A 24,767-nucleotide genomic window follows, 5' to 3' on the forward strand; every position below is an offset into this window, starting at 1 on the left:
AGTGGCCTTCTATGTATGTGAAGGACGGGGCAGGCATTCTAGAGCATTACGCACGACGCAGTGTAAGTCACAGAACATCTACAAGCCCGCAGGTTGAGGGTGTCCCAGAGGGGGAGAGAGAGCAGGCGGACAGTAAGAACCTTCTTCACAGTTGACGGCAATAGCAACTACAGCAACCACCACCTCAACGACAATTTCCAGCAATTTTTGTATGTGTTTACTTGCCTACTCAGATTCTGGAGTCTTAGATAAAGGCTGACGTCATCAACCAGGAACAATTTTCAGACATGCTTTAGCCGTGCACAGCTGAATGTGTGCACTTAGTTTTGGGATTTGAAGAGGAGGATTTTGGGGCAGAGGAATATGGCTACCAGCCTCAGACTTTAATGACTGATAATCCTCTGGGAATTTATGATGTAAGGATCCTCAAGTTATGCAGGTGCGTGTTGCCTTCCTGATGGTACTGCAACAAATGGACACTTTTCAGAAGCTGCTCCCTCAATAGCAGGCTACACCGCCTCCAACTTCAATGCCATGTCCATCACTTTTACCACCCTCACCTCCTCTGATATTGGAGGCCACTCTTCCACACTCTTCTGCAGTGCCCGCACTGCCTGAACGTCCCGTTACATCAACATCTTATCCAAAGAGAGCGAGAGAAGACGGCACCTAGATAGCCAGATTCCGCTCCAAATGGCATGGCCTTCTTTCATGCGGTTAGAAAGGGCAGCTAATAATTTCAATCTTCCCATGACATTCGTAGTGCAACAATTCTATCTCTATGATGTTAAAGAACAGCCAAATATGGCCAGAAGTCAGTCCCCATATTGTATTTTGTATGGTCAGAAGGCCTCATTTAGAGAAGAAATATAGGACCCCGATTCTGCTCCAGCTTGTTTGATGGGCCATCCTAAGCTGGCTTCTTATCGATGTGGTAAAGATGTTCAAAAAACCCTGTTGAGCCCGAGAAGGTTAAAGAGCAGATAATCTAGGTTGCAGGGTGGGTTAAATGGCGGCATTTTCAGTCAAAGTTGGCAATGTCTTGAACATCCTTGCCCAGATGTGGCATATTTTTCCAATGATAAATTTGATTTTTTTTTAAAGGACAGGAAGCAGCTAAGGCAGATCTTCCAGCATTTTGCGATTTGTAAAGAATTATCAAATTTGGGACTTTCGTAAAAAATCCCACAATTATTCCTGGCATTCATGGGACGATTAATTATTTAGAGTAGGATTTCACCAGCTTCTCATAGATGATACAAAGATCTAACTCCGCCTCCAAATCGGGTGAGCTACCTCCTGTTCTGTCTATCTCCTGTGACACTGTTAGGTTGTATCACAAGACAGTAGCAGTGTGCTTTGCTCATGCTGGATAAAGTGCTATTAATGAGTACTATCAACTTGCCAAATTTGCTCACTAGAGAGAGTGAGAAATAAATGCATAAAGGTATAACTAGTTCTAGGATAAAGCAATAGTTCTGAGTGGTTTGGTTCAGAGTGGCTCTAAACTTCAAGCAGTTGCACCTGCTTGAATCGAAAACACAATAAGAAAACTGTTTCACAACCTTACCCCAGCAAGTATCATCAGGGTCACTTCTGAACACTTAGTTCATTTCTTTCCAATTAGTTGATATGATCAGTATTTTATTTATTTTATTTTGAAAGTTTTATATAGCGCGAACAAGATCTTTGCAGATAACAGAGTGCTTTACAAAAGGCAGGTGGAAGGGTAGGGAAACAAGGGATAATAGTAGGAAGGTAGGTCATCAAGTTAATGTAAATAGTAAAACTATTACATTAAGTACAGGTATGAGGTAGCATGGCATAGTTGGAACGTAGGTCATCAAAACAATGTAGATAATACAGAAATAGAAAATAATACAGATATGAGGGAGCAAGAATCTATACACTTTAGTCTAATACAAGCAAAAACACATGTGCATAGGAATCGGACCGGTAATACTGATCGACGCATTGTAAATCAAACGTAGTTGTTCAAGTGTATTTAGCCATAAGGATATTTTTTACTTCTTTCTTAAAAAGAAGAGTGGAGGAGATGAGTCTGGTTTCAGGAGGTAGTGCGTTCCAGATCCTAGGCGCCATTCCTGAGAAGGAGCGTTTGTAAGTTTTTTCCTTCCGGAATCTTCGAGGTTTCAGCAGAAGATTGTTTGTACTTCTGGTGCTTCTGGACCCGCCGGAAATTGTCAACTTATGAGTGAGGTAGCCGGGTGATTTCAGGTGTATAGCCTTGTGCGTCATGCAGGCAATTTTCAGCTGTATTCTGGCTTCAAGAGGCAGCCAGTTCAAGGATTTAAAGTCAGGGGAGATATGCGAATGTTTTTTTGATCCAGTGATGAGTCTTGCTGCCGCGTTTAGTGACGCTCTGAGGGGTGCAGTTGTAGTTAGGGGGAGGCCGCAGTGGGCCACGCTGCCGTAGTCTATGCGAGGGATGACTAGTGCTTGTACTGCGGTTTGGAAGTCTTTTCCTGGGAGGAAGGGTTTAAGTTTCCTCAAGGTATTTATTTGGAAGTTCGCCCCCTTAGTTGCCTTGCTGATATGCTGCTGCATGTTGAGGTTGGTGTCAAGTGTTATGCCTAAAGATTTTGCTGAATCCACGATGGTCGGTTGGACATTGAGTGCTGTTAGGTGCTTAAGCCATGTTTCTGCGGAAGATATTTTCGTGGGAGGTGAGATTAGGAGGAACTCATTTTTCATAGCATTGAGTTTGAGGTGGTTATCGGCCAGCCAAGATTGGGTGCATCTGATCGTTGAGTTCAGACTCAGGATGTCTTTGGGGGATTGTAACTTGAGATATAGTTGAGTGTCATCGGCATACATGTGAAAGTGTACATTGGATGCTTGTAGCAGGGTGGTGAGAGGTTCCATAACTAGGTTGAACAAAGTAGGGGATAGGCAGGATCCTTGAGGGACACCTAACGATACCGGTACTGGGGAAGACATCAAGTTTTTGCTCTTGAATTTTTGAGACCGGTTGTGTAGAAAGGAAGTGAACCAACGAAGAACAGTCCCAGAGAAGCCCATTCTTGTGTTTAAGAGTTCAAGTAAGTTCTCATGTTTCACTGTGTCGAATGCTGAAGAGAGATCAAGAAGGATGAGGAGGCAGGTATCATTTTGATCTAAAATTTGGAGGGCGTCGTCAATTATGTGAGTCATAGCTGTTTCAGTGCTGTGCCCTGCTCGGAAGCCTGATTGATGTGGGTTGAGGAGATCAAACTGTTCTATGTGCTTTGTCAGTTGTAGTTGGACGCATTTTTCTAAAAGTTTGGCGAGAGTGGGAATGTTGGTAATCGGACGGTAATTGCTTAGATCAGTGGGGTCGGCTGTTGGTTTCTTCAGTAAAGGTGTAACTTGTCCAACTTTGAGGGAGTCAGGGATGGTTCCTTGTTGAAGTGAGCTATTGATAATTTTAGTCCAGAGTGGGAGGAGAAAAGGGATGAAGTCTTTTACGGCGTTAGCAGGAAGAGGATCAGTGAGGTGATTGGATGGTTTTAAGGTGCTGAGTATTCTGTCAATTTCTTCTTCAGAGTAGGTGTCAAAGGATGACCATGTCGCCTTGTTTTTTAGTTTATTGGGTGTTATGCAGTTGGGTATTGAGTAAAGGCTTGCGTTCTTGAGGAGGTCGCTCCTTATATTGTCAGTTTTTTTGTTAAAGAAAGCCGAGAAATCTTCACAGGAAGGAGTAATGCTCATCATGTCGACAGCTGGGGGTTGTTCCTTAGATTGAGATCGGATTAGCTCGAACAGTTTACTTGGACGGTTTTTTGCTTGGTCTAGCTGGAGTCTGAAGAACGCTGACTTTGAGCGTTTTATTTTCCTGAAGTATGCGTTTCTCTTTTTCCTCAGAGTTTTTAGGTGCAATGTCGAGGGAGCTGATCTCCAGGTGCGCTCTGCCGTTCACATAGCCCATCTGTCTTCATTGAGACTCCCGTTGTACCAGGGGTTGGATATCTTGGTGGATACTCTTTTCAGTTGGATTGGAGCGGCCTCATTGATTATTGAGGCCATGGAGTTGAGATAGTGGTCAGTTAGGTACTGAACGTCAGTAACGTCGGTAGGGGGGAGTAGGAGATTGCAGCTGTTTGGGGGGTAGAGAGTTTGGATTGAGTTTCCTCAGGTCTCTTTTCCAAACTTTGGGCATGGAGTATTGCACCGGGATGCGTTTAACTTTTTCCTTGATGAGGAATGTGATAATATGGTGGTCTGACCAGTCACAAGGTTGGATTGAGTCAAGTTGAATGGTGCCTTCTTTGGAGATGACAAGGTCGAGGATAGAGCCTTTGTCATGTGTCGGGGAGTTGCATATTTGAGTGAGGTCAGAAGCGTTAAGGAAATTTTTGAGGCTATTAACTACTGCGTCACTGCAGTCATTCCAATGGAGATTGTAGTCGCCAAGGTAAATTTGTGTGTTTTGCCGTCCTGAGTTGACTGACATTGTGTCCATGAGTTGTTGGGAGAAGACGAGGTTGTCCCCCGGAGGGTGGTATATGATGTGTAGTGAACATACAGGTTTGTTCTCACTGATGACATCAAGGCAGAAGTATTCACAGGAGGTAAGAGAAGGGGCGGTGACTTTATTAATTGAGAGGTTGCTCTTGTAAATGCATGCGATTCCGCCACCTGTCTTGTTAGACCTGTCAAGTCTAGTGATGCAGTAGTTGGGGGGGGGACTAGGATATCCATGATAGGATTGGAGGATTCAGTTAACCATGTTTCAGTTAGTATGGCCAGGTCCAGGTTCATAGACATGATGAGGTCAGCGACCTCCGACGAGTGTTTTTGGGCCGATCTACAGTTGAGAAGTGTGCATTTGAGTCTGGGGGTGCAAGGGGAGGTGGAGGGGTCTATAGTGAGAGGGACTTTAGTGAGGTTGTTGGGAACGGAGCCTCTGTTGCTATGCGTGGGGTGCCTGATAGGGTTGGAGAGAATCGTAGGAATGGACAGGTGTGTGGTGGCTAAGATGTTTTGGGTTGCCGGGACATATGTATTGAGTAGGGTGTGTATGTCGAGGTCCGAGAGAGTCTTGATAGCGCGCTGGGGGCGGTTGGAGGTATTGCGAGAGGGGATAGAGGTCCCATGTAAGGGGTGAATAGGATGTGAGGGGGAGTTGTTGATTCGTTGAGAAGTGGTGGTGAGAGGGGGGTGCCTGGGGTGCGTGAGGAGTAACTCTTTGAGCGTGTGAAGTTCTTCTTTCACTTGGAGGAGGTTGGTCATGATTGTGTCCAGCGTACAGTTGGGTATGGGGTTGGTGTTATTGGAAGGGTAATCAATGACAGGAGGGGTGAGGCAATTGCGAGACGTGTGGAGACTGGTCATTGTGGGGGTGCAAGTGTAGTAAAAGGGAGTGAGAGTGGGGGGGAGATGTTGAGGGAGGAGTGGGGGCCAGGAGTGGCGGGAGTGCAAAGAGTGGGGGGGGAACGATTAAGGGAGGAGTGAAGGCTAGGCGTGCAGGGAGTGCAGGAGTGAAGGCTAGGAGTGGCGGGAGTGCAGGGAGTGGGGGGGGAGATGTTGAGGGAGGGGTGTAGGTCAGGAATAGGTTGAGTGCAGAGAATGGGGGGAGCTGTTGAGGGAGGAGTGAAGGCTAGGAGTGGCGGGAGTGGGGGGAGATGTTGAGGGAGGGGTGTATGTCAGGAGTGGGTTGAGTGCAAAGAGTGGGGGGAGAGATGTTGAGGGAGGAGTGGGGGCCAAGAGAGGCGAGAGAGCAGGGAGTGGGGGGAGAGAGGTCAAGGCAGGAGGGGGAGCTAGGAGAGGCGGGAGTGCAGGGAGTGGCGGGGGTGGAGAAAGTGGGTGGGGAGTTGGGATGGGATAGAGTCGCGTTGTGAGGGTCAGAAGCGGTGGGTCGTTCTGCGACGTTAGTTGGAAGTGTGGAGTTCTGGTTCAGTTGGATTGGAGTATGTGTGGAGGTCCGACGGTTAGAGAGGTGCTCTTTGAAAGTGGGGAACAGGTTGTCGAGTAGTTCCAGGTTCCTGTCTGTGGATTGAATTAGGACAATCCCATTATTGTAGATAGTAATGGCTGTTCTGCCTGGGAAGAGTTGGCATGGTGCGATGGAGAGTGTTAGTCCATGAGCGGATTTCCTGATGGTGGAGACGTTGAGTAAGGTAAGGAACGCTTTTCTCCATTGTGCTCTGCGTGCGGTGTGGAAGATGATATCGGTGTTCAAGGATCCATTTACTGGTGAGAAGTAGGTGTCGGCAAAGGGTGTTTCAGGGTGGGACCTCAGGAAGTTGTGTTTAAAGCGTTTAGCGGCTTTTTTGGTGAGTGCGGGTGGGTAGTTTATTTTATATGTGTGCTTGCCGCTGTGATCCATGTTAGGATGGCGTAAAGGTGGGTGTGGGAGAGTGAACAGAAGAGATATACAAGAGCACAGATAAATGCAGACAAAAAGTTACATGGGTCAAAAGAGACACTAGTGAGAGATCAAAATATATGTGGTAGCAAATAAGTGCATTACAGGAATAAAAAGTGAAATGGGCGCAGCATACACAGATATACAATAACCAGATATGAGTATAATACTGATGAAATACTGGAACAAAATACAGATGCCAACAGCAAGTTAATGCGTCAAGTGACACTAATGAGCAGCCAGAAATATATGAGGTAGCGATCGGTGCAAAGTGAATTAGGTGCAGGTTAAAAATATCCAAGGTACCAGTAAAAGTATAATACTGCAATAAAGGCAGACACTCTAACCAAAATATGAGAGGTAGCAATTGGTGCAGTCCAGGAATAAAAAAGTGAAATGGGTGCAGCTTACAAAAAATGTACAGAAATATATGAGGTAGCGATCAGTGCAATACAAGAATACAAAGTGAAATGGGTGCAGCTTATAGAAATGTACAGTATACAAATAGAAGTATAATACTAATGATATATCGGACCAAAATACAGATGCAAACAAAAAGCAACATGAGTCAAAAATGACACTAGTGAGCAGCCAGAGATGTCTGAGGTAGCGATCGGTGCATTAAGTACAAGTAGAAGTATAATACTGCAATAAAAGGCAGAAGTATAATACTGCAATGAAAGGCAGACACTCGGTAGTTGAGATTAGTCTAAAGAGGCCAGTTCTTAGGGTATGATCATATATTGAAAAAGACTAGTTCATGATGGCTGCCAAAGAGAGAGACCGCCAAAGAGAGAGAGAGACCAGTCTAAAATGGCCGCCAAATAGGGGAGATAGAGACGATAGGAGAGAGAGAGACCAGACTAACATGGCCGCCAAACTATGATAGTCCTCTGTTAGTTGCTGTTGCTTTAGGAACAGGGAAGGGCAGATTCAGTTTCTATTTGAGCAAGCCCAGTTCCTAACTTGCTGGGAGGGTGTCTTATCTCTATTTTGGTGGTCTTGTGTGGAGGAGTCAATCCGGGGAGCCTCGTGGGCATCGGAGGTACAGGAGGGGATTTATTGCTACAGTTTTATGGCCCCAGCCATTTTGAACAAAGGAAATGTGTACAAGCGAGCGGGGTAGATAAATATCTTCTTGTAGATTCTTCTCAGCCAGTACTATGATGTTGCCAGCAAAGTGGTGCAAAGTGATGCATTTATCGGAGGTCTAGACAAAAAGAACACAGCTACAGTGTGCAACGCCTACTGGCAGGTTGATGTGCGTGCACAGCCAGAGCAGCTGAGCTGCAGCCCCTTCCGTCTCGATAGGCGTTGACAGTAGTGTAAATGTGTCTTGTGTGCTGTATATTTGGTTTTTTATTAAGAGTGTTCAGCATTGAGTCTATTCCATATTGTGAACAGGTGGCAAGAGTGCAAAGATTCAGACGGGAATATTTGGGCATGGTGCTGCCTACACACGACACAATGCAGAGAGATTTTTCCGGAAGTTGGTGCTGGACCGCATTTTGGACGAAGAGTTGTACATCACAGCCAATGATCAGGCAGTCGCTTACGTCACCACTGGAGAAAAGGCTCAAGCTGTGCTCAATGGTTTCCTAAAGGTATTCTGTGTTTTTATGCAATTTTCATATGTATATCTGTGGCCCTTCACTCCCTTACTTATGTGTGGAATTCTTAGTATCTCTTTAATGTGTTTTTTCAAACTTCTACATGTTTGCAGGGAGAACGTTCCTATGATACACCCACAGGCATGGCGTTTCTGAGACTAAAACATGTGCAGGTTGGGACTTCTTTAGGTGCACTCCCACTATATTGCCTGCATTATATAGCATTACAACAATATTGTACCCATTACATCGACCTAAGCACTAGATGTCAAGTTAATTAATACAATAAGTAATGGAGTTAGGTATATGATCTGTAGGCAAAAACAGTAGTAACATATTTTTTATGTAGGGGTTGCACCGTATCCAATATTTTTGTTATTGGTTCTTATTGGTCTAGATATGTCATACAGCCCTCCTTTAAGATATGTGTACATGTGTGTTCCTAATCCCTCTAGTGCTCCATGACCAGAGTATTTACATTCTTTAAAGTTGGAGTTATCTTGCCATCTTTGGAGATTCCTTATTGATTCATCTTACCTCCTCTGTTACCTCATGGACAGTTTATTGAAGATTTCATGCCACTACTGCACTCTCAATGAGGTGGGTTTTAAATAGGCATGGTGAAGATACATCTTACTTTAAGTGGTAAGAACCAGATTTCATCACATCTGCAAATCTCCCTTTGCGCATTTGGTGAAATCATCTTCCTATCATCTGTTTACTTAGAAACAAACATTCTTTGGAGTTATGTTCCACTGCTGAAGCCTTGATTCTTTATTGGCTTACCAGTGGTGTTTTTTTCATGCTGCTATTTCCAGGCTTCAAAATCTGACCGCTGTTCCTTTGGAGCTCTTCCTACAATAACTGCCTTCTTGTGCTCCTGCAGGCCTGCATGCAGTACTTAGCTTCTGGGTGCATTACCAGCTGCATCCCAGCTCCATCAACGAGCATGAGTCACATATTCAACAGCTCCTCCTCCCTTGGGTCCTTGCTCTCTTTCTCTTCTCACCCTCTTTTTCTTGTGGTTCTGTGAGTTGGGGAAATACATGACCTAACTGTTTCTATGTAACAAATTTGTTCCTCCTAAATATTTTTTATACTTAGGAATTGGGATTCATGTTTTCGTTTCTGTGCCTTCTCCTACCATTGCGTAAAGAGCGGCCACTGTTTGGCACCTTTTCTATCCTTAATGTCTTTCAGCTTCTTCTGCAAATTAGTTAATCTATTTATGTTGAAGGTAACGCATACTGGAAATGATTTCTTCTCGTCGTGATTAGTGAGTCCCGCCCACTCTTTTAAATATTTGAATGGGCACTTACCGATTTGGGACAGGAGTTCCTAATTGTCGGGGATCACTGTGTTTAGACTGCCCATTTCTCATCACAATGCCTTATGATCCACTCACTCTGCTAGAGGGAAATGGTCTGCCTGCATTACATCTCATAAAGCGATGTAGGAAAGGAAACTGAATAAGGGGTAGGGGTTCCCTTGGTTATAATTCTTCTAACTGATATTGTGAAGGAAGGAAGGGGGAGTATTGCGCACTCATACTCCAATAGCCCGTGTGTTCAACAAACCTTCATTTAACACCCAGATGGGCTCGTGGAGGGGCCGGTCAACTCGTTCAGAATGTCCCTTTCTTTCACACATCCATTCTTCTAGGGACTGTGCTCTGGGCCACGGCACTCCTTCCTTTCATCCCTAATCTGATAGAGACTTCTAGCCGCAGATTGCTTTACCTTAAAATATTCCCCAGGTATCAGACTGGGTCGGGGTAGAAGTGTTGTTCGCCTCCGAGACAACAGCATCTGTGCCAGAAATGTTGTGCAGAGTAGCTATATAGGCGTCATGCTGGTGCACTGACGTCCTTTCTTTCCTTTCCATGCCAGATAGAGCTGATCCGGACTAAACTACCCGCAGTCATTTTTTGACTGGCTTTTTTCTCAACTTTTGCTCAGCATGTTTTTGAGAGATTTTCTCTTCTGGTGTGACAGGAGCCCTTAAAAACTGTCTAGTTTCAAATCATTTGGAGCCTCTCACAGGCATATGCCTGTGACAGCCCCACATTTTCTGTGTTTATGGTACATGTAGAGGGACCACGACTCCAAGACCTGCTAGGACTTCTGTGCCATGCATCCTAAGGACCTGTGGAAGCGATCCCTTAAGCTCCTCATTGCCTGACGACCCAGCAACACTCAAAATTCCAGTTCAGGGGAAGGTTGTAGAACGTTCGTGGAGGTGCACCCGCGATCGTTGTCATACTCAAAGTCGTTGAGTTAGTCCTACAAGCACACGAAGTCAAAGAGGTCCTTTAACGAGGCCTGGGAGGGTCAACACTCCAAGCCTCGCACTTCGGCAGAGCCTGAGTCAATGTCCTCTCTGCGCTTTCCTGACTTTCCTGGAGCTGGAGTAGCTCCCGCTCAGCGTAAAGAATTTTATAAGGCTATGCACCTCATATTTGGGTGGCCCAGCCCCTCTGGAGTGCCTCCAGGCTCCACAGGCATGGGGGGGGACCCCTATTAATCTTTGCTGACGGGTTTGCCCTCTGCACCACTTGGGCCCCTTTGATCCCTTGTTCGATCTGGAGCTGAGCTGCCAGCGAGACCGAGACTTTCCTTGGTTCCTGCCTAGGCTCTAGCCAACCAGGGCCATGCTCTTTGGATCGGAGCGAGTGCCTTTTGGATTTGACAGGCCTGAAGAGCGAAACAAATTGGAGGATTATGAGAACCTTTATGTATACCAGCATCTACCAGATGACAATGAGAACAACTGGTATAAGGAACTGCCAGAGGCCAGTGGGTTAGACAGCCCCGACCTGACCTGACACTGGCATTGGTTTCTCCCTCCTACCATAGCTACGGAGGAGGGAGTCTCTTTATCTATGGTGGTACATAAGGTAGTTGATGTATTTGACCGTCAGCCACTCTCAGTGGCCGTCAATTCAAATGTCTTGACAAGACATGCTTCAGCCGAGAGTTGCTCCTTCCAAACCCTGACTCCCCTTTAATGAAGCCATTACTGATGTCCTACACTGGGCATGGTTTAAACCATGCACAGGGGCTTCTGTGCATAAGACAATTGCCTGCCACCATTGCCCCACTCCAGGAGATACCCGTTTTCTTACTCAGTACTCTACCATGGAGAGGTTCGTGGTCCATGCCTCCACCTCTAGGATAAAGCACATTGCGTTCTCTACCACTCCACCGGAAAGGGAATCCAAGAGGCTGGATACCTTCAGCAAGAGAATGTTCTCGTCCACCAGCCTTGCACTGTGGTTGGTAAACACTGCGTTGCGATTTGGGCCAATATTACTATATGATATGTGAGTCAGTTGTGCAAGTGCTGCCTATGGTCTAGGAGGAGGTCCGAGCCATACTCTTCGAAGCTACTGCTGACGGTGTAGAAGTAGAAAAGTTCACCATACGATGTGGACTGGACATAATGGACTCGATGGAAGAGCAATTTAATCGTCGATGGCATTGCAGTGCACGCCTGGCTGAAAACCATTGACTTTTCAGGGGATGTCCGAGCCTCTCGTATAGGCATACCCTTTGATGGCTCTCATCTTTATGGAGAGAAGGAGGACTCCGTGATGGAGCGCTTTGAGGACAGCATGGCTAAGGTCAGGCGCTGGGCTTGTCTATTGCACCTCGTCATCCCCAATCCGCTCCTTTCATTGCCATGGAAGGGGGCCCCAACTGCGTCCATACCCTCCCAGCCACCACAGCCAATAGGCTTCCCAGTCTTTTCGTAGCAGAGTATGCGGGTCCTATAGATCAACTGAACAGGCCATTTACCCTCCCCATGATAAACACGTCAAACCGGTTCTTCTTGTGTAGACCATGAAGGGTTGAGAGATCTCTTCAGATACGAAGAGGGTGGGGGGGGATACATCCTCCCGGTATAACTCAATTCAACAATACAGTATCCCGCTAGTCACAAGAACATCAGACCATTGAGTTTTGCAGATCGTCCAATGGGGCTGCTCCCTCCCCTTTGTGACTACCCCTCTACCCATGCCTCCCACTTATCACCAGCAGACTGAGGATCATTTCTCCTTGCTCTGTCAGGAAGTGCTGTCTCTTTTGGCCAAGGGAGCAATGGAGAGAGTACTGGCATCAGATGTAGGTTGTGGTTAGCAACCCTGCTACTTTCTGGTGCCCAAGGAGGAAAGAGGCCTTCTTGCTATCCTAGTCCTGCGCTTTCTCAATCAAATTAAATGGCATCCTGCTCGTAACTCATGCCTGTTGGCATATGTGGGTTCTGCAGTGGGACCTGAAATCCCAGGGGAATCTATCCAACATGGTCCTGATCTCGAAGGGAACTCCAGAAGATCACTAGTGGTGGCTGATGGACTGCGATTGGATCAGTGGCAGACCCCTCTCCCTTCCCCAGTCAGAGCTGAATGCGGTGACAGATGCCTCACTTCTTGGATGGGGCAGCCATCTGGGAGAGGTGGAGAACAGAGGACTCTGGTCTCTGGCAGAGTCCGGGCTGCACATCAACATGTTGGAGCTTTGGGTGATTTGCTTGGCATTGAAAGCCTTTCCTCCGTTGATCAAGTGAAGGCTGGTGCAGGTGTTTACAGACAACATCACCGCCATGTGGTACTGCAGCAAACAGAGTAGGGTGGTGTCATGAAACCTTTGTCAAGAGGCCCTGTGTCTCAGAACATTACTGGAACACCAGGGCATTTCCTTAGTGGCGAAACCCCTGGTAGGCTGTCTGAATGTCAGGGCAGACAAAATCAACAAAAGATGCATAGCCGATCATGAATGACATCTCCATCCTGAGGTGGTGTAAGGCCTCGTTAAGCAGTATGGAGAGCCTTGGTTAATCTGTTCGCCACCACTGAGGACTTGCAGTGTCTGCCGTTTTGTGAGCTGGAGTTTCCAAGGCAGCTCTCAGGCAGAGATGCTTTTCACCTTGAGCGGAACTCTGACCTCCTGTACGTCTTTCCGCCAATACAACTTCTGCCCAGAGTTCTCAAGAAGATCAAGGAGGACCGGACACAAGGTCTTCTTGTAGCTCCTGATTAGGCACGGAGAGTCTGGTATCCTGAACTGTTGAGCATGACCATCGGTCATCCGATCAGGCTTCCTCTTCGAGGGCATCTTCTGTCATAGCAGCAGGGGAGGGTTCTGCGCCCAAGCCTGCCCACTCTTCACCTTCATGCGTGGTGACTGAGCGATGACAGTTGACAGCTTTCAGCCATACTCCCAAACTCCTGAAGGCTTGCAGCATATATCCCCCAAGGCCATTCATCATGCTCCATAGGGATCTCGATCTTGTTCGTATCTTGTTTATGTTTGCACCCTTTGAGCCTCTGCACAATTGCCCTCTTAGGATATTAGCCATCAAAACTGCCTTTCTAGTGCCTATAACATCAGCCAGGAGGGTCAGCGAGTTGCAGGCAATCTCAGCGAACCCTCTACCTGGATAAGCTGGTCCTCCAGAAATATGCCTCCTTCCTTCCAAAGGTTTTGACTCCCATCCATGTAGGCCAGAACATCTCCCTGCCTACCTTTTTCGTGCTGCCTTTCTCCTCCAAAGAGGAGAGATTCCACCATCTGGACCCAAAAAGAATTTTGTTGTTTTACCTTGATCGTACAAAAGAGTTCCGGGTGGATGATCCACTCTTTGTGAGGTATGTAACAGCTAAGAAAGAGAAGGCTGTGTAGGAACACACCATCTCAAGATGGATAGTGCTCTGCATCAAGATCTGTTATGCATTGCCCGAGAAGCAACCCCTGATGGTTTTCTTGCTCATTCCACCAGAGCTAAGGCTACCACTACAGTGTTATCCTGTGGAGTCGCCCTTCCTGGACATCTCTGCACACGTTTACGAAACACTACTGTCTAGACAGTCAAGTCTGTCGCGACTGGCACTTCGCCCATTCAGTCCTGCAGGACGTTCTGCTTTAGCTTGGCTTCGCAGACCCACCTCTTGGGAGGCATTGCTTGGGTATCCACTCAAAGGTATGGAATCTGCAACTAAAAGTCTCTATCAGAGGAACACGTTAGTTACCTTCAGTAGTGCCTTATCTGGTAAAGACCGTAGCTGCAGATTCCTCACCGACCTTCCCATCCTCCCTGCTCTGTGAGCTGATTGCAGTATTAAGGGGCACACTTCTTAGGGACTTAGTATTTCAGACCAGTGGTTAGTTCTCATTGTAGCTACGCACTTCTGATGTGGTAAGTCACTAAAATAACGGCGTCAGCTTGCCGGCATGGCGCCTATATAGGTACTGTGCATGTCGTTTTCAGTGACGACGATGCTGAAGCAGAGCCCAATGACGCCACCTACTGACATGCAGGGGTACAGCTCCAGCAAGTCCGAATCCAGTCTGACCTCTAGGGATCATTGCAGGAATAAGGAATCTTGTCAGCATGAGACCCACTTCAATGTATGTCTGATCAACTCAATGTAATACCAGATCGTTAAGGCGTGATTACATGCTTCCATTGTAACCTTTGGCATTATCCAGTTCAGTAAAACCTCCAGTCATCTTCTAATATGTCTGATCAGTCGACACTTGATCAAATCATCCCGTTTCCTGACACTTCACGAATTAGAATATAGCAGATCATTTTATAAGGGCTCCAAATGTCCTTGGGACCGGAAGGCCGTATTAATATAGTATAGATTTTCACTTTGTTCCTGATAATATATTAAGGAGTCCATTTATTCCTAGTATTTGGGCAAACTTCCACTGCCCCAGCAGCATTCTACAAGTCACTTTGCCATTAGTAGTGCTATAGCAGTGTACCGTCTGAAGAATACTTTTAGTTCCCACACCCATCCTGGAAGGCTTCTCTCAGGTCACTCGGGAGTAGTTCAACTCAATCCTTTTTTATAATGTTCTGAGTACCTCCCTCCAGTAAGCCTCCAGTGGCGCTATTATAATCATCCCACGGGTCATATCTGTGTAGCGACTTGAGGATGTACTATGCCTGCTGCAAGAATTTAAAATAGATAATGCGCAACCTGCTACTTGAGGAAATCATGTTGGTTTGGGCATAGTAGAACTTCCTTATGTGCCTAAGCCCAACTCCTCCACCCCCCCAGTCTGATCTTATGATGTTAACAGACATCCGGATCTGCTCAGTACTAGTTTGAAATCAGTTGTTTGGTGAAGGAAGCTGCGAAGAGGGTCAATCAAGAGTGATGGCTCTTAGCATCCCCCTCAGTCTATAATATAGGAAGATACCAAGTAAGGAACATAGTCATTTCGGTGAAAGTATCTATAGATATGAGGCACTTATTTTTATATAAACTCCCACATATCTTTATTCCCTGACTAGCCAGTCGAGAAATAACTTTTGTATCTTGCGTCGTTGGAATCAGTGGGTGGTGGCGAAGGAGCATAGAGGGTGAATAAAAGACCTCCACACCCACTCCCTTAGCCAGCTCACTCCAGGCTCTGAAATGCATGTTGCTTTTGCCATGTTGAGAATGTAATTTGGAAGAAGTGCTCCAGTCAATGCCTCTAGGCGCAGTGGGCTTACTGCATCTGTTTAAACAGTTAAGTGTGAAAGGAAAGGGACAGAGTGAAGCCAATAATGACCAGATTGTGCCAGGGTACACAGGTAGTAAAGTTCAGGGTCCGGTGCCTCAAAGCCCCCTTGCTGAAAAGGTTCTGTGAGAGTCTTCCAATTGATCTGGCTTGTTTGTCTGCCTAAGAGAGAGATTGCTAGTGGGGAGCCTGTTCAGACGCCCTCATATGTTTGTCTAATTTTATGAGTCTTGCGCTGGGCCGTTCACCACCCCAATTCCACTGGAGAAATTGACTCTTACCTCTGGCGCCTCAATTTGTTGTGTGGAGCTCGGTCCAGCATTCCGCGGCCTCCCTTCTGTTGAGGTGTTTCCCGCTGCGACATGCGTCATCTGTTCGAAATAAAATACAAAATGTTAGGAGGACTATTGGTCGACCTAGTGTTTGATACAAAATAGCAAGCAGCACAGTCAAAGATCAAAGAAAATTGTCATTTCAGCTGACCAGCTCTCTTACTAGAAAATAGACAGTTGGAGCACAGACCTAAAATCCGAGAGACAGATACTTCATCAGTTTTGCAGTACAAGTCAATAAAGCTTAATCATGTGACGGAAACGTATTACATTCAGCAAAAACATTTCTAATGAGCAGGTGGTAGGATTTTCTTCACAAGTAAATTCTGCAAATCCTTGAGGAGAAGATATTATTCATATATACCATACTAGGTTCGTTATTTCCCTGGAATACTGATTTCACTTGCCAAATTTGAATGTATGTTGATTTTGGAGGAAAGGTACATCCCTAAGCCCTGTGGTTTCCGGGACTACTAGTGTCATGAAAATTAGCAAACCGATTCAATGCAGCAAGAAGCTTTAAACAATCATAAAACTGCAAGTGAACAACGCAATGACACATTGGGAGCTGCAATAAATCTCATGCAGAAAAGCCCCCATTTCCAAAAATAACGTTAAATACTTTGTTTCAGTCTGGGATTTAGGCATTGAAGTCTTGCATGACAATGACACCATGTCACTTGCAAACACAACGCACCCTCCTGCCATCCCCTGCCGCAGTATAATTCACCCTCAACTCCCCACCTCCCCCTATCCATGTGGCTGTGGCCAGAAAATGGCTGTAATAGGCCCGTAAATCTTTTGGTCTGTTGTGGTGGGGCAAAGGGGAATAGTATAGCTCTAGTGGTTCATTACGGAAGTCATGTCAGTCAACCATCACGTTACAGTGGGGGCCCTGTCCCTGCCCCAGATGCAGGCCATCCGGCCTTTTTGTCAAGTGACAGAACAGTGGCCACAAGGAACTAAATCTAGATTAATAGAACTTGATCAGCAATATAACTGGAGCAGAAGTTTAAAATGGATGAGGCACACCCTACCATTGGGAGATAGCGTCCCGTCTCCCAACACCAGTATGCCCATTCCTTACATGTATTTGCTACATCTATGTTTATTTCCCATTATGATGTGGTGTTAGTAATAGCAGATGGGGCCTTATTCTGCATTATATTGTAATGTTTGGTCACTAAAGGCCTGATTTCTGTAACAGCTAAGTAGTACCCTCCCACCAACATAATGGTCCGCCCCCAATTTAAATATGGGCGGACCAGAATTTGATGATGGTCTGCCATAGTCAAACTTCTCTGAAGGCCCAACAAAGTAAGGTCCATTTGAGGGTTGGCTGTATGCCTGCCCACCTAATTTAGATGGGCAGACACATAGCCGTTTTTCAGTGTCTGTCACCCGCCAGGAAAAACCTAGTGGTAAGGGACATTAAAAAGGGCTCACTCTCACCATGGAAGGAAACTCCCATGGCGAGTGGGGCACTGTTCTTCTTTTTTTTTCGAAAAATAAATTACTGCTTTGGGAATTTCTTTTTGAGAAGGAAAAAAAAGTTTGTAGGTTTGCAGTAATGCTATCTAATATTGACTTTGCCGTACGGCAAATTTACAGTGCTTTGACTGGTACTGCCTTGATGGCTGTCCTGCCAATGCTAGAAATGTCTTCTTATTCCATTTAATGGTTATTCCTGATAGGGTTTTGAATAAGGAGAACTACCTGATGATCGGGCTTAAATTCTGGACAGGGTCGTGCAAATATATGTTAAGGCCATCCGCATATAGGGATATATGATTACGAGGGATGAAGTTCAGCCCTTTCTGTGCGTGTAAATGCCTTTCTGCACACACCTGGGTTTCCTAAGGTAAGGCATGTAATTATGGGGAGAGCGGGCACGCCTGCCAGTTGAAATGGGGTTTGAGAGAAGGATGCTCAGCTGGATTCTGGCAGTTGGTGTACATTACAGCTGCCCGACCCAATTCATGAAGCTTTTAGGGAGCCGTGGGAGATTTCAGAATGAGGAGGCACAGGCTGAAATATATAGGGCATCACATTGAAGGGATTTTTCATGTGGGTGAGGTGTTGGGTAAAGCAGGGGCTCTTCAGTTTCTTTCTTAAGTATGGAAGAGATGGAGCTGACTGAATTCTATGGGAAGGGGGAGTTCTAATTCCTAGGAATTTAAACACCAGAAGGCTTGGTGTCTTGGCTTCTGCTGGTATTTTCTTATCTGCAACTTGATGGAGGTTACACTTGTATTACGGTAGGCACTGGAATTATTTGCTTTTCCGATAAACGTGCTGGAGTGCTTGTGTTTTCAGTTTTGTTGGTCAGTGGTTCTTAGCCTGTGGCCCAGGGACCTCTGAGGGTCCACAACACCTACTCAGAGGATCCACGACTGCTGAGACAATTAAATAATATTAACAGATTAATACGTTTATATAATTAAAGACGCAACATGTAAAATTGAATTTGTTTTTTAAATGTTCTGTAAAAATGAAGGACTTTTAAATTGGAGGCCACAATTTAAGTTGGTATATTGATTCATGAAAGCAGTGCAAGTGCTTGTCAAATTGGGTGGTCTCAATCTCAGTTGAATTTAGAAAAGCTTCAACCATATTTGTTTGTGGATTAAATATTTTATCCCTTGATTCCAATAATGTTTTAGTGGATGTTTTAGGGGGTCTACGGAAGTCAAAAGGTTGAGAACCTCTGTTCTAGATGATAAAGCAGAAGTTGCAGGTGACGTGAACTATTAGAGAGGAGCCACTGGACTTCTTTAGTGGTGGAGAAACTTTGACCTTTAAAGAGTGTATGACCTCCAAAGCCCTATACTTCAACACCCCAAGTTAATTTACACAGAAGCTTGGACTCCCTGGGGGTTTCAGATCCTCTAGAAGCTCCTGCACGTTACTGCTGAAACCTAAGAGATTTTCAAAAAAGAAAACCTAGAGCCTTATTTAACCACACTCCACCCTCCAGAAACCAGACTAAGACCCTCAACTGTGTCGTTAAAAGAAAGAAGTTAAATTACTACTCTGGAACAAATTTCTGCCCTGGTCCTTGGAACTCTTCTCGCTGAGCCTAACTGAACCTGTTGTCTTCTCTCATGATATGGCTCGCTGGTTATTTTATTGTTTTTACTTTTTGTCCTATCATGAAGGCGATCCCGCCCTCTCAGAGATTCCGTCATATAATGTTCCTTTCCTGACTATATTTGTAGTAAGTGTATATATGTCTGTTCTTCAACATGTGTAAAGCGCTCTGATACCCGCGAGGGTCTGTTTCGCGCTATATGAAACCAACAAAATAAATAAAATAAAGTGCAGCTTCATGAAAACATGCTCTTCCCTGTTCCTAGCAAAGGTGGGGAGGAGTGATGGGTTTGAAAAGGTTAGTCAGATATACTTTGGGAATGCTGACAAGTAGGTCTTTGTCCTTTCAAGATGAGATTGGACTAAAGCTAGGACATTTATTCCGTTCACGTTGCAGACTTCGATGAATTGCTGCCAGATGACTTGTCTTTTTAAGTTGTATGTTCTGAAGCGGAGCGCGATATTGATCCAAGTGGTTTGGTGAAGGGGAGAATTTGCGAAGTGAAGACTTTGTGGTTTAATACAGAGTCACAAAAACTCAGAGTTAATCTTGCACACGTCCTTGTTTGTTGCTACTGGCAATAAGTGCAGGAGTGAGGACAGAGATGTCACTAGTTTTTCATGCCTTTTTAGGTAAAACCTACCAGACATTACACTGTGAGCGACGTATTGTGGGTCTATCTAGAACATAGAGGGGCACGCAGCCCAAACATTGCTTACATTGGCTTTACTGTCGCTCTCATTTGCCTGCTTATTATTTAGAGGCTTGCCTTGTCAATATTGGGTCTGTCCCTCCCCAGCAGCATTTCATATTTACTTGTGTCTTTCCACTGCTCAGTTTTAGTTAATTACTTTATTTTGCTTCAGCAGTCGACAAATGTGCATCTGGTTTTCTGTTGTCTCCCTAGCGTGCTTCTCCCACCCCCCTCAATTCCCTGTGTTACTCTCTTGACTGTTTATTAAAACAAAAATTGTCAATAGCTCAGCCCTGAACTACAATATTGATTGATTGTAATATCACATTATTAGATTTAGATTTGTCTGGCATTCATCTGTCGTCGAGCTAGAAACTGGCTTTAAAATGTTTTAATTCAATTCCCATCATCCATCTGCATAGGATTTCATATCGCTTGTTTTCCACCAAAACTTTCTTCACTTAATGGAGGCTGCAGCTCGGACATGTAGACGCACACAACAGGTGTGCTGTTTGAACACCCAATTCGCAGAAACGGCAAGCCTATCTGGGGCCGTCACCATCACTAAATCTTCACGACAGGACTGGAACAAGCTCTCAGAAGCAGCATATTTATTCAAATTCCTACAACGCCAGCCTCAACACAACAACAACCTCCCCAGATCAATCTCCAACTTCAACGCTTGGGTCAACACCCACTCAAATACCCTGGCTCCTTTCAAAGCCACAAGAACCTGGCCGCAAGCAAACTGGTACAACGAAGAGCTCAGGCTCACCAAATGCCACGTCAAGCAATTTGAACGTTTGAACACTTCTGTTGAGGTGTTTCCCGCTGCGACATGCGTCATCTGTTCAAAATAAAATACAAAATGTTAGGAGGACTATTGGTCGACCTAGTGTTTGATACAAAATAGCAAGCAGCACAGTCAAAGATCAAAGAAAATTGTCATTTCAGCTGAGCAGCACTCTTGCTAGAAAATAGTCAGTTGGAGCACAGACCTAAAATCCGAGAGACAGATACTTCATCAGTTTTGCAGTACAAGTTAATAGAGCTTAATCATGTGACGGAAACGTATTACATTCAGCAAAAACATTTCTAATGAGCAGGTGGTAGGATTTTCTTCACAAGTAAATTCTGCAAATCCTTGAGGAGAAGATATTATTCATATATACCATACTTGGTTCGTTATTTCCCTGGAATACTGATTTCACTTGCCAAATTTGAATGTATGTTGATTTTGGAGGAAATGCACAAAGGTACATCCCTAAGCCCTGTGGTTTCCGGGACTACTAGTGTCATGAAAATTAGCAAACCGATTCAATGCAACAAGAAGCTTTAAACAATCATAAAACTGCAAGTGAACAACGCAATGACACATTGGGAGCTGCAATAAACCTCATGCAGAAAAGCACCCATTTCCAAAAATAACGTTAAATACTTTGTTTCAGTCTGGGATTTAGGCATTGAAGTCTTGCATGACAATGACACCATGTCACTTGCAAACACAACGCACCCTCCTGCCATCCCCTGCCGCAGTATAATTCACCCTCAACTCCCCACCTCCCCCCTATCCATGTGGCTGTGGCCAGAAAATGGCTGTAATAGGCCCGGAACTCTTTTGGTCTGTTGTGGTGGGGCAAAGGGGAATAGTATAGCTCTAGTGGTTCATTACGGAAGTCATGTCAGTCAACCATCACGTTACAGTGGGGGCCCTGTCCCTGCCCCAGATGCAGGCCATCCGGCCTTTTCGTCAAGTGACAGAACAGTGGACACAAGGAACTAAATCTAGATTAATAGAACTTGATCAGCAATATAACTGGAGCAGAAGTTTAAAATGGATGAGGCGCACCCTACCATTGGGAGATAGCGTCCCGTCTACCAACACCAGTATGCCCATTCCTTACATGTATTTGCTACATCTATGTTTATTTCCCATTATGATGTGGTGTTAGTAATAGCAGATGGGGCCTTATTCTGCATTATATTGTAATGTTTGGTCACTAAAGGCCTGATTTCTGTAACAGCTAAGTAGTACCCTCCCACCAACATAATGGTCCGCCCCCAATTTAAATATGGGCGGACCAGAATTTGATGATGGTCTGAAAAAAAGTCAAACTTCTCTGAAGGCCCAAAAAAATAAGGTCCATTTGAGGGTTGGCTGTATGCCTGCCCACCTAATTTAGATGGGCAGACACATAGCCGTTTTTCAGTGTCTGTCACCCGCCAGGAAAAACCTAGTGGTAAGGGACATTAAAAAGGGCTCACTCTCACCATGGAAGGAAACTCCCATGGCGAGTGGGGCACTGTTCTTCTTTTTTTTTCGAAAAATAAATTACTGCTTTGGGAATTTCTTTTTGAGAAGGAAAAAAAAGTTTGTAGGTTTGCAGTAATGCTATCTAATATTGACTTTGCCGTACGGCAAATTTACAGTGCTTTGACTGGTACTGCCTTGATGGCTGTCCTGCCAATGCTAGAAATGTCTTCTTATTCCATTTAATGGTTATTCCTGATAGGGTTTTGAATAAGGAGAACTACCTGATGACCGGGCTTAGATTCTGGACAGGGTCGTGCAAATATATGTTAAGGCCATCCGCATATAGGGATATATGATTACGAGGGATGAAGTTCAGCCCTTTCTGTGCGTGTAAATGCCTTTCTGCACACACCTGGGTTTCCTAAGGTAAGGCATGTAATTATGGGGAGAGCGGGCACGCCTGCCAGTTGAAATGGGGTTTGAGAGAAGGATGCTCAGCTGGATTCTGGCAGTTGGTGTACATTACAGCTGCCCGACCCAATTCATGAAGCTTTTAGGGAGCCGTGGGAGATTTCAGAATGAGGAGGCACAGGCTGAAATATATAGGGCATCACATTGAAGGGATTTTTCATGTGGGTGAGGTGTTGGGTAAAGCAGGGGCTCCAATCAACTAACAATTATTCTGGGGTTCAAGGGGTGTGTTTTAAGACCTGGGCACAGTTATATCCCCCACACAAGCATTCAAAGAGCAACAAATAACTGTGGGTCTAAGGGTGAGCTCAAAACATGCTATGTATGGCTGGCTATGTGTCTGCTACTCCTCTTGAGATAGAAGACAGACTGGACAGTTAACCACTGTGAAAAAATGTCCATCAGTTACGCGGTTGTAGGCGCCCAGTACATCATATGGTCTACTCCACAGTAGTATAACCACCACTCTATCACCATAGATCAATATTGGAGACAAAGAGTGATGGATGGATGTCTGGTAGATTGAGTTATCGTAACTGTGAGCAGTGCACAAAAATAAGAGTGTAAAAAATGATAAGTGTAAGATTGGATGGTGCATACAATTATGTTTTATTCTGGAGTCATGCACCTCCAAGGCTAAAAATATTGTGCAAGTAAGTCAGGTGGTTCAAACAAATACCTTCTGACTGGGCTATCTGGTCGACCTGTTTCTGCAGTTACTGGTCAAGTGTTACCATCCGCTTCCTCAGGACCCATAAACTTAATTGCTACTGCTGAATCAGTGATAAGTGAAAAAAGGACATTCTATAAACATAAAAAGTGTCACCTGTACACTTCCATTATTCTCCTGTGAGTGTCCGTTTTTGATATAGCCAGCGAATCCACATGTAATGAAAAACAGACAATAATAGCACTCACATTAGTTAAGGCTATCCCAAACAGAATTGTTCCAATAATTATAATGCTGCCTCTGGGTCAGAATGACACTAGAGTGTCTCACATTGTCATAATAATCAATGTCTCACCTTAATTTTTAAGGGAAAACGCCTCACCTCACCTGGCAAACAGCTCAGGAAAATGAAGCACCGCTCTGTAGTGCAGAAAAAATATATACAAGGTCAGTGTTAAAATACAGTGTCAGGCAGTTGCAGAAACACCACCTAACGGGTGCCCAGGTAGGCAACAAAGCTTGGACTCCCTGGGGGTTTCAGATCCTCTAGAAGCTCCTGCACGTTACTGCTGAAACCTAAGAGATTTTCAAAAAAGAAAACCTAGAGCCTTATTTAACCACACTCCACCCTCCAGAAACCAGACTAAGACCCTCAACTGTGTCGTTAAAAGAAAGAAGTTAAATTACTACTCTGGAACAAATTTCTGCCCTGGTCCTTGGAACTCTTCTCGCTGAGCCTAACTGAACCTGTTGTCTTCTCTCATGATATGGCTCGCTGGTTATTTTATTGTTTTTACTTTTTGTCCTATCATGAAGGCGATCCCGCCCTCTCAGAGATTCCGTCATATAATATTCCTTTCCTGACTATATTTGTAGTAAGTGTATATATGTCTCTGTTCTTCAACATGTGTAAAGCGCTCTGATACCCGCGAGGGTCTGTTTCGCGCTATATGAAACCAACAAAATAAATAAAATAAAGTGCAGCTTCATGAAAACATGCTCTTCCCTGTTCCTAGCAAAGGTGGGGAGGAGTGATGGGTTTGAAAAGGTTAGTCAGATATACTTTGGTAATGCTGACAAGTAGGTCTTTGTCCTTTCAAGATGAGATTGGACTAAAGCTAGGACATTTCTTCCGTTCACGTTGCAGACTTCGATGAATTGCTGCCAGATGACTTGTCTTTTTAAGTTGTATGTTCTGAAGCGGAGCGCGATATTGATCCAAGTGGCTTGGTCAAGGGGAGAATTTGCGAAGTGAAGACTTTGTGGTTTAACACAGAGTCACAAAAACTCAGAGTTAATCTTGCAAACGTCCTTGTTTGTTGCTACTGGCAATAAGTGCAGGAGTGAGGACAGAGATGTCACTAGTTTTTCATGCCTTTTTAGGTAAAACCTACCAGACATTACACCGTGAGCGACGTATTGTGGGTCTATCTAGAACATAGAGGGGCACGCAGCCCAAACATTGCTTACATTGGCTTTACTGTCGCTCTCATTTGCCTGCTTATTATTTAGAGGCTTGCCTTGTCAATATTGGGTCTGTCCCGCCCCAGCAGCATTTCATATTTACTTGTGTCTTTCCACTGCTCAGTTTTAGTTAATTACTTTATTTTGCTTCAGCAGTCGACAAGTGTGCATCTGGTTTTCTGTTGTCTCCCTAGCGTGCTTCTCCCACCCCCCTCAATTCCCTGTGTTACTCTCTTGACTGTTTATTAAAACAAAAATTGTCAATAGCTCAGCCCTGAACTACAATATTGATTGATT

General features: G+C 44.9%; 1 protein-coding gene across 3 annotated transcripts in view; it reads left to right on the forward strand.

Annotated features, from left to right (window-relative positions):
* BLM (BLM RecQ like helicase) overlaps positions 1 to 24,767 on the forward strand; it is a 526,815-nt gene that overhangs the window by 431,862 nt on the left and 70,186 nt on the right. For all 3 annotated transcript variants that reach the window (XM_078682948.1, XM_078682946.1, XM_078682947.1), the window contains one exon: positions 7,772 to 7,971. In XM_078682948.1, coding sequence (XP_078539074.1) covers positions 7,772 to 7,971 — 200 coding nt within the window. The remainder of the gene's footprint in view (positions 1 to 7,771; positions 7,972 to 24,767) is intronic.

The sequence above is a fragment of the Lissotriton helveticus genome, chromosome 3_1, assembly GCF_964261635.1.
Source record: "Lissotriton helveticus chromosome 3_1, aLisHel1.1, whole genome shotgun sequence".
In the NCBI taxonomy this organism is placed as follows: Eukaryota; Metazoa; Chordata; class Amphibia; order Caudata; family Salamandridae; genus Lissotriton; species Lissotriton helveticus.